We start from the raw sequence: 17,444 nt of genomic DNA, 5'->3' as shown, positions 1-17,444 counted from the left end.
CCCTATTTTCCTCCAGTAACTACTTAACTAGGGAATATGTGCGCTACAGCATCGAATAACGAGGATTTTCTCATGTTCAGGGGGGGCTTAAAACTTTTAAAATGTCAAATGCCATATACTTTTATGTTATGTTCTAAAACTATCAAGTACTGAGAAAGTCATGTGCTGAAATATTTTGCATGTTATTTATCTAAACATAAAATAATATATATATATATATATATATATATATATATATATATATATATATATATATATATATATATATATACATAACAATATACAAAAACATATATCTACATATATGTATGCATATATGCATATACACATATACACATACTTATATATACATCATATATATTTAATATGAATTTAATATGAATTACATGTAAGATATTTCAGCACCTAATTTCCTAGTAGTTGATAGTGTTAGTACATCCACTGACTATAAAATTACCTATGAAACATTTTCACACAGCCAGAAAACTGCTTGTTGCTGCAACCAAATCCTGTGGGATTCTGTGAGAGTAGGGAGTAGCAAGATGGCGGCCAGTGACTTCAGTTTTTCGGCAAAATCAGCACTCCAGTGTATAATATAGCACAGTGGCTGCTCCCTATCATATTAGAAATGTTTCTTCATGTTGCTGTTGAACATGCTGACGGTGGGCAGGAAGGATCTTCTGTAGATGTCCATCTTACTGATGGAGGTGATGAGCAGGGTTGTCTGAAACATACAGATTTTAGTTTGTTCCTGTTTTATTTTAGTTATAGCCTCCTCGGCTTTTATTTAGTTCACTTTGCTGTTTAAACTTTGTTTATACAGGAATTTTCATTGAGATCCCAGGTCTGATTTACAAAAGAGACCTGTGTAATAAAACAAAACAACAACAAAATGTATTATTTATATTTATGTATTAATTGCAGTTTTGTTTCGGCTGATTTGTGTTGTTTTTAGAAAGAAAAAAAGCTACACGTCTTACAGGATTTATGAAATAAATAATTTATTTTAGTTAAACTTTTTTGCAGCACTTTAATCTGTTAACATTTTCGTTCAGTTTTTTTTTTAGCGTCCTGTTGTGAGCTTTATTTTGAAAACCAGACCGGAAGTGCTGCGCGTGATTTCGTCATCCTTAGAGTTGCCAGAGGCTCCAGTAAACTTTGTCTCGGTGATTCCGGTCCGCTCTCGGCGTCTTTCACCGTCTGCGGGCTGCTCTTCGGTACCGTTCCAGGGTTCGTCAGACTGTTGGCGTCTCTGTGAGGCCTTTAACAGAACTTTGGACCGAAGTCTGGCTTTTTCTGAACCCTTTTTCGAACCTTTGGACCCGAACAGGCACGAAGCTAACTGCTAGCGGGGGTTCCAAACTTTTAGCGACTTCCGGCTCTGGTTTCTGGGTCCTTTCTGGGTTTCTATCCGAACTCAGCTGGGAAACCCGGAGTTCTGTCCCAGATAGACAAAGATGGAAAGCGAGAGCAGATAGCGACGAACCAGAACCGCGTCGGGACCCGGAACCGAGCCGTCAGGATGGCCGCAAACTTCAGCTTGATCCACCGAACCTGCAAGTTGGTGGTTCTGCTCTGCTTCCTGCACATCTCCGTCACCGTCTTTTTCTACGTCCGAACCCTGGACATTCGGTTCTCCTTCGTCCAGAACCAACAGCCCCGCGCTAATCTAAGCCGACCCAGACACGACCCGCTCCCAGCCCGCGGCTCCAGAACCGAACCGGCGGAGAACTCGACCTGGAAGGGGGAGGACCGCCAGATGGACGAACCGGACCAGGACGCCACAGAGGAGCCGGCGAAGGAGCTTGAGAAATGTCCAGAAACATCACCACTGCTGGGTGAGTCCGGTTCGGAGGGCGAGGGCTCATCTCATTATCCCTAACGCGACCCAGTCGGAACAGAACCGGTCTGAGGTTCTCTGGGCTTAACAGCTTCAACGATTACAGAGGCAGAGCCCAGAACCACGCAGAACCAGACAATCTGGATAGTCCTAGATGGTTCTGGTCCAGATGGTCTAGCATTGGTTTTTACTGGTAGAGATGTCAGGATGAAAGATGACCCACTTAGTCCCAGAAACAGATCTGTGTGTGGTTCTGTTGTGGTTCTGCGTGTGTTTTAGGAGAACCAGGAGGTAAACCAGATCCAGGTTTAAATGTAAACAGGCTCAGATCGGAGGAAACTGGACTTTCGCTCACCCTTGCGGGCCACCAGAACCGAGATGGGCGAAGGTCCGGTTGCCTCTGAGTTACGTCCGTTTGCTGGTGCCATGACCCGGATAACCGAGGATCTGGACTGGCCAAGCGGTGTACTGATCCGTAACTGCCTCAGATCAGACTGGATCAGAACCAGCCGGGTCCAGAACCTGAACATCTCACCGTGGTCAAAGACCAGAACCTGAAGCGGGTTAAGTCGGGTCGAGTGTGTTGTTCGGGCGGAGGGAACGTTCCCATCGGTTTCTCACGCGTCCAACATGAATTCAGTGTTGCTGCAGCCAGAGAGATGCATTCTGGGAAATAAAGATGGAGGTGCAGCGCCGTACGTCAGCAGTGATGGACAGCATGACTTTAAAGACTGGAAACGAGCCCGTTTAGGTCAGAAAAGTGGAGATTTTAACATTGGTCTTAATATAAGTAACAGTGATCGATGATTTTATCAATACGTCAATCACTAAATAAGATAAATTAACCTTCATGTCTTCACTGAGACAGAATGACGGACATTAAACACGTTAAAATTATTTAACCGGAGGAAGTTTCCTCAGCGACGTTAACAATGCTTTTCTAAATATGTCTGAAAGCAGCGATCCAGGCTAAGAAATCTAAATTATAACGAATGTCCGCCGAGGCGAAAGGTTCACAGAATAAACGCACAAAGGAGGAAAACAAATGTTATTATAATATGAACAATTATAATATGAACGTTGTTGGGAAATTAAATCAGTTTCTGTGATCTGATCCTGGGACACCTGAAGGATGGAGGGATCTTCTGTCTTCATGTCAACTGCAGATTAAAAGCAAATTATAGAAATAGTCAGCAGGACTGTGATCATATGTCAGTAATTAAAAACCAGTAATTTATCATCTAGCACTGGTTTCATTCCCCAGTAAAGGAAAATAACTAAAGTGATTCCACCGTATCAGGCGATAGACATCATTTCATTCATTACAGAACGGTTTAATAACCTGTATAATAAATAAGCATAAATTACTGTCAGTGACCCACAGCCTGGGCAGTTATGGGCGGAGTGGAGCGCCGTCTCTGATCAGAAATCTGCCGTCGTTAAGCAAAGTTAGCGCTAAACGCCGTTAGCCTGCAGCTTCACAGCTAGCTAACACTTTGTAAGAGAGGGAGAATATATTTCTCAGTGTTTAAATAACACCAAAAACACTGAAATTACCATCTCGCTGGATGGTGTAAATACTACGTTAGTAAACTAAATGAGTTTTTTAGGAGTTATGGAAAATTAACTGGAGATCAGATTAACTACGCAGTCGTCAGCAGAGCAGGGCTGGATTTGAACCAGAGACCTCCTGGTTCTTTACTCCCGGTTCACTGAGTGGAGAAATAATTCTGGAAATATTCTAAAGCTGTTTGTTGGCAGGAAGGCTCAGAAAGTCTGAGCTAAACGTTAAATCTGTGAGAGCGAGTGTTTGGGACGTGGTGCCAGGAAGTAAAGGTGTGACCTGGTCTCCTTTCACTAGAATAGTTAATGTTCCTATAAACAAATGGCAACGAACAAAAGAGTCCTGCAGCTGTGTTGACCTGGGGAGGGTGGGGGGGGGGGGTCTCTGAGAGGGCCGTGAAGAAGCGGACTCACCTGTTCTACCTGTCTGCTCTGGATTCTCTAACAATGAGGAGTTGGCTCAGAGGAATGGAAGTTAACGAGTTCTCTAACGAGTTCCCGGTACTGCTGGGAGAAAATCTCCCTCAGGACGCCTCAGGTGTGCTGATTGTTTCCATCCTGCTCTCAGGTGTGCTGAGCCCAGGCTCCGTCTCTCAGGTGACGGAGGCGTTATAGAGCATGCTGGTGGAGGGAATGGATCAGAACCTTCAGAATCTCACCAACCCTGCTCGTCTGAGCCGGCTCGGTTTCCCCGGTCCGAACAAACCCGACCAGACCAGGGAGGTGAGCCGAAGCTTCAGGCCTCGCTCTTCCTCATCCGTTTCCCCGGCTAGAACCTCGGCGCTGATCCGGTTCTCTGGCTTGTTTAGATCAAAATGTCCTCTGGGGGAGGTCGCTGTCACAGAGTTCACTGCCGGCCCGGTCCAGAGGGAATCTGCCGGTTCTAAACACGAACACAGCAGATGGGACTAATTGGACCAGAGGCCGATGGGAAGGCGTGTTCTGCTGACGGAGCGGACCCAAAACCCAGAATCAGAATAACCACCCGTACGCCTCGGTTCTGCTCACTGAGAGAACCGGGAGGAAGCGTTCTCTCCAGAGGAGCCTGGAAACCGGTCCGTTATGGTTTGGACCGGTGCAGAAACCAGAACCTTGGATCGGACCTGCAGACACGAGCCTGGTCCTCCAGCTGCAGCGGCGCCACGGTTGGCCGTGCATGAGGAGTTTCAGTCCCACGGGAACCCGGAGGAACCGTGGCTGCGCTTCCTGCAGCTGCTTCCAGGAAAGTTAAAAACTAAACATCTGGACTTCTTTCCGACGTTTGGAGACGTTTCCCATCCAGAAAGATTTCTCAGTTTAAAAGTCTGGAGTCATGAGGAGCTCCAGGGTTTATAGTGTTGGCCTGCAAATGAAACCTGTTTAATTTGCAGGCCAACACTGAGTCTAAGGACTCGCCATTACTAAGGCGTGGACCTGTTTCAGTTTAATTTGCATGTCATCTAAGCCATAATGAGGCCTTTGTTGGGCAGTAATGTAAAGCCTGGAGCTCTTTCTACTCCAGATGTTTTATTTGGGAAAGCTTTCTGGATGGAAAGCGAAACGTTTTCAAACGTCAGAAAAAAAATGTCTATTTGTTTTTTAACTTTTTTGGAATGATCATGACCTGATGACTGAGAATCTTCCTGCAGCTGCTTTCAGGAACCTTCTCTGGTTCCCAGAACCCCCGGGAACCAGGTAGATGTGTCGGGTATGAAGTATTTTCCAGAACTTTTGTCGTGGTTCTATGAGAGTAGGCTGAGCTCGGTCCAGTCTGCGGTGCTGGAGTCCATGTTGGCCGTTCATCTCCAGATGTTCTCCTCCTGGTGGAGGAACCAGGCTGTATGAGCTGCAGCCCAGGGGTCCGGTTCAGAACCAGAGTAAACAAAAAAAAAAATCTTTTTTAACAATTAAAACTACATAAATGTGTTTAACGACAGAAATAAAAACTGTTTTCAGTTTACTGAAGATCACCAAACGAGCCGCTTTTCATAAAAATCACAGCTGCATCCTGAGATAGAAGCTGGACATCTTCAGCCTGGATCTGGACCACATCAGGTTTGATAGAACTCTGGACCTGGTACCGAGCCAGCCCTGCAGTTGGACCTGGCGCTGGTTCTGGCTGGGTTCTCCTCAGCAGCAGCAGTGAGCGTTATAGCATCCAGAGAGTTGGAGCAGCAAGAAGGAGTTAAACTCAAATTAATGTAGAAACAGGACAGGAGACGGTCTGATTGAAACGTCTTCCTGGTTCCGGTCAGCCAGACTGAACTGTTGGTTTTATTTGAAGGAGAGGATTTATTTCTACACACATAATGTGACGTTTAACGCTCTGTGTGCGGTGAACGGCTGAAACATGGGAGGTGTTCCTCGGTCCAGACCAGGACTTTAAACGTCTCGGGTTTCTCTCGGTGGTTCTGCTGTAGTCTCAGCTGCTGCGTCCCTCTGCGTCTCCCCGTGGAGCCGGTCAGAGGTCGGCAGCTGCAGCCTGTTGGCCGGCGTCTGAAGAACCTTCTCACCGCTCTCTTCCCAGTGGGTCCTCTGAGGGTGGAGTTCAACATCCCCGTGAGCCTGGAGCAGATCAAGAAGGACAACCCCAACGTCCAGCTGGGCGGACGCTTCAGGCCCAGAGACTGCCTGGCGCTGCAGAAGGTCGCCATCATCATCCCGTTCCGCAAGCGGGACGAGCACCTGAAGTTCTGGCTGTACTACCTGCACCCCATTCTGCAGAGGCAGCAGCTGGACTACGGCGTGTACGTCATCAACCAGGTACGCCACACCTGGCCCAGGCCACTGCTACTGATCCACTACCAGATCAGCTGCTGAACCGACTCATAGAATGACCCACTGAACAATCACCGACTCACAGAATGACCCACTGAACCGACTCACAGAATGACCCACTAAACAGTCACTGACCCACAGAATGACCCACTAAACAGTCACCGACTCACAGAATGACCCACTGAACAGTCACTGACTCACAGACTGACTCACAGACTGACCCACTGAACCGACTCTCAGAATGACCCACTGAACAGTCACCGACCCACAGAATGACCCACTAAACAGTCACCGACTCACAGAATGACCCACTGAACAGTCACTGACTCACAGACTGACTCACAGACTGACCCACTGAACCGACTCTCAGAATGACCCACTGAACAGTCACCGACTCACAGAATGACCCACTGAACAGTCACTGAGTCACAGAATGACCCACTGAACAGTCACTGAGTCACAGAATGACCCACTGAACAGTCACTGAGTCACAGAATGACCCACTGAACAGTCACTGAGTCACAGAATGACCCACTGAACAGTCACTGAGTCAGAGAATGACCCACTGAACAGTCACTGAGTCACAGAATGACCCACTGAACAGTCACTGACTCACAGACTGACCCACTGAACAGTCACTGACTCACAGAATGACCCACTGAACAGTCACTGACTCACAGAATGACCCACTGAACCGACTCACAGAATGACCCACTGAACAGTCACTGACTCACAGACTGACCCACTGAACAGTCACTGACTCACAGAATGACCCACTGAACAGTCACTGACCCACAGAATGATCCACTGAACAGTCACCGACTCACAGAATGACCCACTGAACAGTCACCGACTCACAGAATGACCCACTGAACAGTCACCGACTCACAGAATGACCCACTGAACAGTCACTGACTCACAGAATGACCCACTGAACAGTCACTGACTCACAGAATGACCCACTGAACAGTCACTGACTCACAGAATGACCCACTGAACAGTCACTGACTCACAGAATGACCCACTGAACAGTCACTGACCCACAGAATGACCCACTGAACAGTCACTGACTCACAGAATGACCCACTGAACAGTCACTGACTCACAGACTGACTCACAGACTGACCCACTGAACTGACTCACAGACTGACCCACTGAACTGACTCACAGACTGACCCACTGAACTGACTCACAGACTGACCCACTGAACCGACTCACAGAATGACCCACTGAACAGTCACCGACTCACAGACTGACCCACTGAACAGTCACTGACTCACAGAATGATCCACTGAACAGTCACTGACTCACAGAATGACCCACTGAACAGTCACTGACCCACAGAATGACCCACTGAACAGTCACTGACTCACAGAATGACCCACTGAACAGTCACTGACTCACAGAATGACCCACTGAACAGTCACTGACTCACAGACTGACCCACTGAACTGACTCACAGACTGACCCACTGAACTGACTCACAGACTGACCCACTGAACTGACTCACAGACTGACCCACTGAACTGACTCACAGACTGACCCACTGAACCGACTCACAGAATGACCCACTGAACAGTCACCGACTCACAGAATGATCCACTGAACAGTCACTGACCCACAGAATGACCCACTGAACAGTCACTGACCCACAGAATGACCCACTGAACAGTCACTGACTCACAGAATGATCCACTGAACAGTCACTGACTCACAGAATGACCCACTGAACAGTCACTGACTCACAGAATGACCCACTGAACAGTCACTGACCCACAGAATGACCCACTGAACAGTCACTGACTCACAGAATGACCCACTGAACAGTCACTGACTCACAGACTGACTCACAGACTGACTCACAGACTGACCCACTGAACTGACTCACAGACTGACCCACTGAACTGACTCACAGACTGACCCACTGAACTGACTCACAGACTGACCCACTGAACTGACTCACAGACTGACCCACTGAACTGACTCACAGACTGACCCACTGAACTGACTCACAGACTGACCCACTGAACTGACTCACAGACTGACCCACTGAACTGACTCACAGACTGACCCACTGAACAGTCACTGACTCACAGACTGACCCACTGAACAGTCACTGACTCGCAGAATGACCCACTGAGCTGACTCACAGAATGACCCACTGAGCTGACTCACAGAATGACCCACTGAACTGACTCACAGAATGACCCACTGAACCGACTCGCAGACTGACCCACTGAACAGAGACCGATCCATTGAACACAGTCACTGACCCGCTGAACTGACTCATAGACTGACCCACTGAACACAGTCACTGACCCACTGATCCACGCTCGGACCAACAGACTCTGACCTGAAGTCTTTTACCTTCAGATCTTTAACTTGTGACTTGGTTCTGTCAACAACTGATCCAGAACACGGCGCCACTGTTTAGTTTAGCATAATTAAGACTCTGATCTAAACATCAAGGGTTCTCAGGTCAGATTAGTACGGTTCCCTGCTTCAGCACACAGGTGTGTTGGAACAGGTGAGTCGTCTTTAGGTGTGGGAGCGGCGCTGAACAGGACCACAGAGTTCAGGAACACCAGCAGGAATTCCTCAGATGAGGAAATGAAAACAGGATTAACTGCAGAGGCACAATAATTTACTGCTAGCTGAGAGTAAATCAGCCTCATAAACTGTCAAAGATCCTTAAACAGTCGGTCTGCCTCTGAGCTGCAGCTGACGCCGCCAGGTGTTCTGATCCAGGTGTTTTCAGAGGAAGCTGCTGACAGCCTTCAGGCTTGTATCCAGGTAACGGTGTGTATCACCTGACCAGAGCGTGTGGGGACCTGTCCCTGACGCCGCTGAGCCTCAGAGTTTTCCTTCAGGTGAACGAGCAGCCGCTCACCTGGTGGACCTGTACCTGTGGGCCGGGCAGGGATCGGTTTGCCCCGCCCACAGGTGAGCTCAGTCCATCAGTGCAGGTTCTGGTGCGTGTAGTGATCCAGGTGCATGTATGACGTGTGCACGCTCACACTGACGCAGATATGAACCACGGTAACCATGATGTCACTCTGACTCTGCTGCTCTCACTCACCATGTTCTTCTTCTTCTTCTTCTTTCTGCTTCTCCTGCTCGTCCTCCTCAGTTTAAGCTCCGCCCTTTCACCTGCCCCTCCCCCTCTCTTTGCATGTCAGGCCTTTCTGACCAATGGCTGTGGTTGTGGAGCTGCTGAGACCCGCCCCTTCTCGGTCTCTGCCAATGGCAGCGGTTGTTGCTAAGGGGTCGCTACGGTAATTCAGCTTTCTTCTTCTCTTGTTTCTGTCTGCTGCTTGTCTCTGTTTCTGCCTCCTGAGCTCACCTGACAGGTAAACGACGCAGCAAACGCAGGTAACAGGCAGTCGCGTTATAAATTACATCTCGGGTTTCAGGTGGGATTAAAGATGCGGTTCTGTTGCCGCTCAGATTATCGCTGAATTACAGCACAGATGAGACGCCAGAGGTCTGAACCTGCTGAGCCGGTTACCTGTCCAGGTGAGACAGTGGGAGCTTTGTACTAACCTTTAAGACCTGCAAACAGGAAGTGGTCATCTGACGTCACAGGAAGTTGTTTTCCAAACTATTAGTTAAAGCTTTAAACTCTTTATAGGAACCAGAAGCTGAACCGGCGGCTTCCTGCCAGGCAAACAGGATTTCCTACTGAAACACAAAACTGTAGGCGCCCTTCAGTTATCAAAGGGAAATCCCTCAATAATCTCTGAAATGACTTCAAACTGACTAAAGTCAACCAATAAAAGTCAGATGTTGCTTTTCACTGAACAATTTAAAAAAACAAACTAATGAAACCGGCCTGGACATAAATTAGTCCAGGAGTACTTTCTATGTTAGATGGTAATAGAGGATGATCTGCCTCCCCTGATGATGTCACAGCTAACAGAACGCCAGACCAGGTGTACCTTCTATGAAGAGAAAAAAGACAGAAAGTTAAAAGCTGAAATAACAACAAACAATTCAGACTGGAGAGCAGTAGGAGAACTCAGCAGAGTGAGAGAAACGGACCTTAATTGACCCAGACTTTTTGAATGGGGTACCGCGCACGTGACGTCACCGTCTCAAGAGCAACGCCCCTTTTGCCACTTAGGTAGGGCATACCGGTAGAGAACGCCCATAGCAACCAGCTATTACACACACAACAGAACCAGCGATCTGACCGACTTTACAGCCGTTAAACTTTCCCAAGACGATGTCCCAGGCGCACGGATTACTGGTCGAACTGTCGAAGAACACACCAACCTTCAGCTCAAACGATGGCTTGAGTGTCGAGGGCTTAAAAAAAACGGAAAACAGGCCGAGTTGATGAACGGTAAGCTTTGTTTTTTTTTCCTGCGCGGCGGTCATGGCGTCGTCGGCCGTTTTTTTTCTGTTTGTAATCACCGTCCAGGGATCGGTATATGTTTAATGTTTGTCTCATTTGAAATGTTTTTGAGTAAGCTATCCTGGTAGCAGGCTATCATGTTAGCGCCTGCTACCAGGATAGCCTATATGCTGTCATGGTAGCAGGCGCTACTTTATTAACATGTCGGCCACCAAAATACTCTTACCTTGACTTGATGTCGCTGGAATTGGGTCAGGATGTTCTTCGGTTGGGCCCTTTCCTCCAACAAAATGCTTGCTACATATGTAGGCCGACCGCACCGGTGTACCCAGCGCACACATTTCTCCTTGGCAGTCTTGAAGAAAACATCCTTCATATGCGGCCGATCAGCGTACCTCGAGTCGCTGTTGCACGTTCCATAGCAACAATGTTTAAAAACCATGGTGTTAGATTTGGAAAAAGCAGTCGTTTACCGAGTAAAACCTAGGCTAACGCACGCCTGTTTTACAGCGAAACAGCGGCGGACTATGCAAGCTTGTCCTACTGCGTACCACGTGATGTGACGTCATCGTGACGTTACGTTTCTAAAAATAGCTCGCTCGCGGTACGCTATTGAGAAAGCTCCTGGAGAGGAAGCGAAACGTCTTCAACTGCGGAAAACAAGTCCAGTTGCTTTGTTTTTTACCTTTTTTTGGAACAGCGCTGACAAGTTTAAAAACGGAAAATGACATTTCCACTTCTCCAACTTAAGCACCGCCCTCCAGTCCTGACCAATCACAGCAGCTGGCCGGACTGGCGGCACGTTGTTCTCGCTGCAGAGGTGTGTTGGTGGAGGGAGAGGCGGCGCCGCTTCGTTTCTACATCATCGTTCATTCACAGACCAACGCTTTGCTCGGCGCGTCAAACACAGGATTACAGAAAACCTTTTATGTTCAGTTTGTTGCTGCAGCTTCTACTCTGAGGCGCTTCTCTGCCTTCAGCGGGCAGCGTCTGAGACCCCCCACCAGCAGAACCAGTCCTGCTCAGGCCCAGATAGTCCCGTCTACACCACATCAGCGCCTCACCTGTGTGTGTGTGTGTGTGTGTGTGTGTGTGTGTGTGTGTGTGTGTGTGTGTGTGTGTGTGTGTGTGTGTGTGTGTGTGTGTGTGTGTGTGTGTGCGCGTCAGGACGGGGATGAGATCTTCAACCGGGCCAAGCTGCTGAACGTGGGCTACATGGAGGCTCTGAAGGAGTACGACTACAACTGCTTCGTCTTCAGCGACGTGGACCTGATCCCCATGGACGACCGCAACACCTACAGGTGCTTCAGCCAACCCAGACACCTGTCCGTGTCCATGGACAAGTTCGGCTTCAGGTGAGATCTCAGGCTTACTGCTCGTAGGTAGGAGTACCTGTGGGTCCGGAGGAACGACGGTTCTGGAGTCCTAAAGTCCTAAACCTATAAGTTTACTCCGTCTATTTGGTATAAAGCGTTCTCACGTCTCTAACGACCATTTAGGCTCTGATGCCGACGTCATCATGAACAACACAGAAAACCCTGAATCGCCTCTTTTATCCCGTCTAGAGTTTTTATGGATATATTTTTTTACTTTTTCCATTTCTTAAAATGCTTATCGAGAACACTTCTGAACTTTTTTTCTTTATTTATCCTGAATAATATGACGTTACTAGAGCCGCACTTTTTAGTCATCAGCCCACTGTAACCAATTAATTTCCCTCTATAGGGATGATAAAGTTTATCTTATCTACATAATAATAATTGTATGATTGTTAAGAAGTTAATGTCCTCATCAGCCAATCAGCTCTCTCTGTTTAATGGATCAGCCAATCAGCTCTCTCTGTTTCACACTCTCACTAAAAGTCCTCTCTCCTCCTCACTTTTTGTCACTCTTTGAGCTCTCTGGAGGTCTGAGATGCTTTGTGAAAAACTTTTATTTCACCAAGGTAAAATTCTCAGAAATCAAAGGTTTTCCCTGAAATCTCGTCACTCAGATCTACTTTTAGTCACACGTTTCGATGGGAATTCTCCCGACTATCTCCCCGTTGATTTAGTAAAATCCTCTAACAATCCTTGCATCACTACAGAGACGATAATCTCACTTTCAAACCCCATATTGCAAAACTACTGGAAAAAAAAAAGTTAAAACTAGGCTCCCTTGTTCAAAACGAGTTTCTCTCACAAATTGAGGAAACAACATATTTCTGCCTCTTTCATGAGTACCGAGGGTTCCCAACCTTTTCACTCTGCGACCCACAAAATAACCGTAACTGGTGGGTGAGATTTCCTTTTCTGTTTTTGGTGGGAAATTGTAAGAATAAAGTTGTAATATTTTAAGAATAAAGTGTAAAATTACATGAATTAGGTTATTTTTATAAGAACCCTTACAAAAAAGTTCCTCCTGCTGGTCCTCAGAAGTACTTAGAGGATTGAATTATTATAATTTTTATGTTATTTTAAGATTATTACTATTCTTGTTATTGCTTTAATGTGTGTAAATGAAACCGAGAACCTTTAGAGGAGAACTATGGACATGAACTGATTCAGTACAGGTTCTGGGATAGGGTTCTACACTGATCCCTGCAGAGGTCCAGTTTGATCCGACTCATTCTCCAGACTCAGAATCAGTTTATTTAACTTCCCATCATGTCGTCTCAAAGCTCGATCTGAACCAGAACCCGAGACGCGTCCCGATAAAAAAACGCTGAGGTCAGCAGGAACAGGAAGTGCTGACAGAGACACCACAGAGGAAGAGATGGTCCCTGAAACTGCTCCATGTGCTCAGGCTCTCACTTCCTGTTTCCTGTTTACTACAGTTCAGCGTGCGCACACACACACACACACACACACACACACACACACACACACACACACACACACACACACACATCCTCGTTTAGTGCACACACCTTTAACCCTGACCTAAACCCAACCTAATTAACACCGTAGTGCTAAACAGCCTGGCCCAGAAAACAGTGAGAGCCTTTTTGGACCGACAGAACCTCAGCTGCTGAACATATATTTATTTTAGTCAGAGTGAGGCATCTTTTTTTAAGGGATCTCTGGAAGAAGTGCAGCTGATGGAGCCTGAGATTGTGGTGGTGACCCTGTTGGAGTTTCAGCTGCTGTAGTCTGACAGGTTCTGTGTAGATGGTGAAGGTTCTGCTGCTCTGCTGCTGCTGGGCCTGATGTTCTGTTCTCCTGCAGGTTACCCTACAACCAGTACTTCGGGGGGGTTTCATCCATGAGCAAAGAGCAGTACCTGAAGATCAACGGCTTCCCCAACAACTACTGGGGCTGGGGCGGAGAGGATGACGACATCTACAACAGGTAGGCTCACCTGAGGGCTCATCGGACCGCAGACAGGAAGCGGATCAGGAACCAGACGAGACGTGGCTGGAAACTGATAAAATCACTCTGAACAGCAAAACCCAGCTCAGTGGTTCTGATCAGAACCGATTGATGACTGAGGATTCTGGGTAAAGTAGGAGGACTGATGACAGCCGTGCAGCTCTGCTCGTTTGTCTGGACTATATCTGGTCAGGTCCAACATGGTTCTGTTCAGCCGGGTCAGCTTTGTGCAGTAATGGTCCAGTCTGTGTGTTTATTGTGTTTCTGGATCATGTAGACCACCGTAGTCTATCAGCTCTCTGGGGCCAGAACCGCCCAGCAGCTGACGCAGGGCAACGGTTCCACTTCTCCATGCAGCACAACTGGACCGGTTCTGGTGCTGGGGTTCCAGGGTGGAGCGTAATGTTCAGAACCGGCGCTGTAGCTCAGGTGTTGCTGATCCTCCTCCTGCTGTTTCCAGGCTTGCTTCCAAAGGGATGAGCATCTCCAGACCCAGCGGGGACGTTGGAAAGTGCCGCATGATCCGACACAACCGGGACAAGCAGAACGACCCAAACCCTCAGAGGTACGGACGCTTTCAGGTTCTGTTGGCAGGCGCCACGTCCTCGACCTTTTTGGACCATTATTGGTGTTTCTCTTTGGTCCATCTGGGTCACAGAACCGGGTCACGGAACGGTTCCGCCGCACTGAGCTATATAATACACTGGAGTGCTAATCACCGTCTGAACGATTCGCTTTGAAGCCACCAGCCGCCATATTGGTACTCCCTATTTTCCTCCAGTAACTAGGGAATATGTGCGCTACAGCATCGAATAACGAGGATTTTTCTCATGTTCAGGGGGGGATTAAAACTTTTAAAATGTCAAATGCCATATAGTTTTATGTTATGTTCTAAAAATATCAAGTACTGAGAAAGTCATGTGCTGAAATATTTTGCATTTTATTCATTTAAATTTATATGTTTAACATTTATAAATATATAAATAACAATATACAAAAACATATATTTACATGTGTGTATACATATATATATATATATATATATATATACATAAATACATATACACATACTTATATATACATATATATATTTAATATGAATAACATGTAAAATATTTCAGCACCTAATTTCCTAGTAGTTGATAGTGTTAGTACATCCACTGACTGTAGAATTACCTGTGAAACGTTTTCACTCAGCCAGAAAACTGCTTGTTGTTGCAACCAAATCCTGTGGGATTCTGTGAGAGTAGGGAGGAGCAAGATGGCGGCCAGTGACTTCAGTTTTTCAGGCTAAATCAGCACTCCAGTGTATAATATAGCTCAGTGTTCGGCCGCCCATCAGGACCACTTCTAACACCTCAGTGATCTGGCACTCACATGCTGATCCTAACGGCTTTCTGTGGTTCTGGTTCTGGTTCCAGGTTCGACCGGATCGCCCACACACGAGAGACGATGCACAAAGACGGCATCAACTCGCTGACCTACAGCGTGGTGCAGCTGGAGAAGTTCGACCTGTTCACCAAGATCACAGTGAACGTGGGAAAGCCCTGAGGCATGGGGCCCGCTGGACCGGACCGGAGCCGGACTCATGCAGTTTTTGACACTTGAAGCTTTAAATAGCAGTTCTGGTTCTGTTGAACCAGGCCCGCTGGACTCATTTGTTGTTGCACAAACAGACTGAATGTTATTTTTTTTCTGTCAAGCCTTGAGGACTTTTCTGATTGGCCGGCTGGAGCCAATCAGACGCTGCTGCAGCACATCTCTCAAAAGGCTCTTATTTTGAAAATCTGAGTGGGAGATGGGTTCTGGTTAACAAGCAGGGTGGGGGGGTGGGTCAGGTTATGGTTGATTCTGTAGGTACCAGGAGCTTTTTAGTATTTGATCCAATCAGATCAGAGATTATTGGGCGGATCTTGATTTTTCTGGGTTAGAGGCGGGGCTAAAAACTGACAATTTGATTGGTCAGCTTCTCTGACAGACGTTCTAACAGAACTTCTAAAAGTGAGGACAATCTGTTGAGCCAGGAGGTTCTGTTTGGTGACAGAGAGGCTGAAGGTTCTGGTTCAGGACTAAAGAAACTGGACCAAACGTTTTGAGTTAATCTCTCGTGTCGTCCGCCTCACAAGCCGGGTCAGAACATGATTCGGGTTTATTGTCTAAGAATAATCGGAATCAGAACCAGGTCCAAACTGCAGTCTGATGTGTGATTGATAATCATGTCTGATCCTGACCAGAACCCGGTCCATTGATCAGGGATCAGTGTGTATATTAATGATCAGCTGGTGAATCAGATACGTTGAGGGTAAATGATTATGGATTGATTTTGACTGAGGCCTGAGCCTTCCTGCAGCTGTTGGTACCAAAGACCTTGTTGATCCTTTGAACCGGGTCAGCTGACAGCCGGACTGGACCAGCTCGTCTGATTGTTGACGAGTGATTATTGATCAGTGTGAATGTGTGTTGGTCACTGCCTCTCTTCCTGTTTGTTTGTCTGCAGACCAAACTGTGTGGAACAATCACCTGTAATGTGCCTTAATCGGACTGGTGTCATGAAAACCGGTCCAAGAACCGGAACGTTGGCAAATACAGAAAAACTGAAATCTGAGTGTTTGTGTTGTTCTTCACAGCAGGTCCTGAGGGGGAACTCAAGTATGGAGGACCAAATCCTGCCATACTTCAAAATACATACAGCAATAAAATTACAGGGCCAGAAAATAGCTAAAAATACATATTTTTGCTTTATTACATATTTACTTAAACCACTCATTTTCAGTTATTCGTTTTTCTTGAACTCTTTATTCTTTTTGTATTTATTACAAGTGATTTTTCCCCTTACTCAATCATGTTTTTCTTGAACAATATATTTTCTCTTGTGTATTTATTGCAAATTCACTCCTTTTTATTTGATCATTTAAATCCAAATGTTTTTCACTTTAAAAAATGTATTTCTAAAAATTATTTAATCATCCTTTTAATTGTGATACACTAATATGTTTCCACCTCCAATATTTCCATGAGGCATTTTGTTCCTTTCCCACGTGGTCTGACTGCCGCTGTCGATGTAAAAACAGAGGGGCGGGGTTTGGAGCAGCGTCACCGCCTCAGCTTCTCGCCTATTGGCTGAGCTCCAGCCTGTAGGAAGTAGCTGCTAGCTGTAGCTGTAGCGGCTAACTTTCCCCGTGTTTGCTAACAGCAGCAGGTAGCGCCATAGACATCATATACGTAGACGCCCCATTGTACGCTGCCGGCCGCTGGGCCGACGTGCCTACATGGCGGCCATCTTGGGTCAGACCACAGATCAGACATCTGCTGTCAAAATGAATAGGAGGCAGCTCAGATCTCATTTTAATCATATGTTCACAACGCTCGTGACATTTCAGACAGATTACATATATTTATTCAGAACCAAAACTATTTAAATTGAAGTCAAACTGGATGAAAAATGTACATGCACTTACATATTTTGCAGTTATATATTAATCCAATATACACACACAATTTATACACACATAAATTTCTCTCTCTTTCTTCCTATATATATATATATATATATATATATATATATATATATATATAT

At 46.5% G+C, this 17,444-nt stretch overlaps 1 protein-coding gene across 1 annotated transcript; it reads left to right on the top strand.

Moving 5' to 3' along the window:
* The first annotated feature begins 1,115 nt into the window (after window positions 1-1,115).
* Window positions 1,116-16,472, top strand: b4galt1l (DP-Gal:betaGlcNAc beta 1,4- galactosyltransferase, polypeptide 1, like). The gene is made up of 6 exons (XM_012856308.3): window positions 1,116-1,838; window positions 5,910-6,145; window positions 11,685-11,872; window positions 13,724-13,846; window positions 14,328-14,432; window positions 15,289-16,472. The coding sequence occupies exons 1-6, from the start codon at window positions 1,523-1,525 to the stop codon at window positions 15,416-15,418; spliced, it is 1,098 nt and encodes a 365-aa protein (XP_012711762.2). The 5' UTR covers window positions 1,116-1,522; the 3' UTR covers window positions 15,419-16,472.
* The last annotated feature ends 972 nt before the right edge of the window (window positions 16,473-17,444 follow it).

The sequence above is a fragment of the Fundulus heteroclitus genome, chromosome 23 (assembly GCF_011125445.2).
Source record: "Fundulus heteroclitus isolate FHET01 chromosome 23, MU-UCD_Fhet_4.1, whole genome shotgun sequence".
In the NCBI taxonomy this organism is placed as follows: domain Eukaryota; kingdom Metazoa; phylum Chordata; class Actinopteri; order Cyprinodontiformes; family Fundulidae; genus Fundulus; species Fundulus heteroclitus.
Note: the sequence above shows the minus strand (reverse complement) of the source record. Positions and strands in the feature narration are given on the sequence as shown.

What these genes read in the sequence shown, in the direction of transcription:
- b4galt1l (XM_012856308.3), top strand. Translation starts at nt 1,523, where the DNA reads ATGGCCGCAAACTTCAGCTTGATCCACCGAACCTGCAAGTTGGTGGTT. An exon ending in GCGTGTACGTCATCAACCAG is followed by an intron (nt 6,146 to 11,684) that starts GTACGCCACACC and finishes TGTGCGCGTCAG; the next exon opens with GACGGGGATGAGATCTTCAA. An exon ending in ATGGACAAGTTCGGCTTCAG is followed by an intron (nt 11,873 to 13,723) that starts GTGAGATCTCAG and finishes GTTCTCCTGCAG; the next exon opens with GTTACCCTACAACCAGTACT.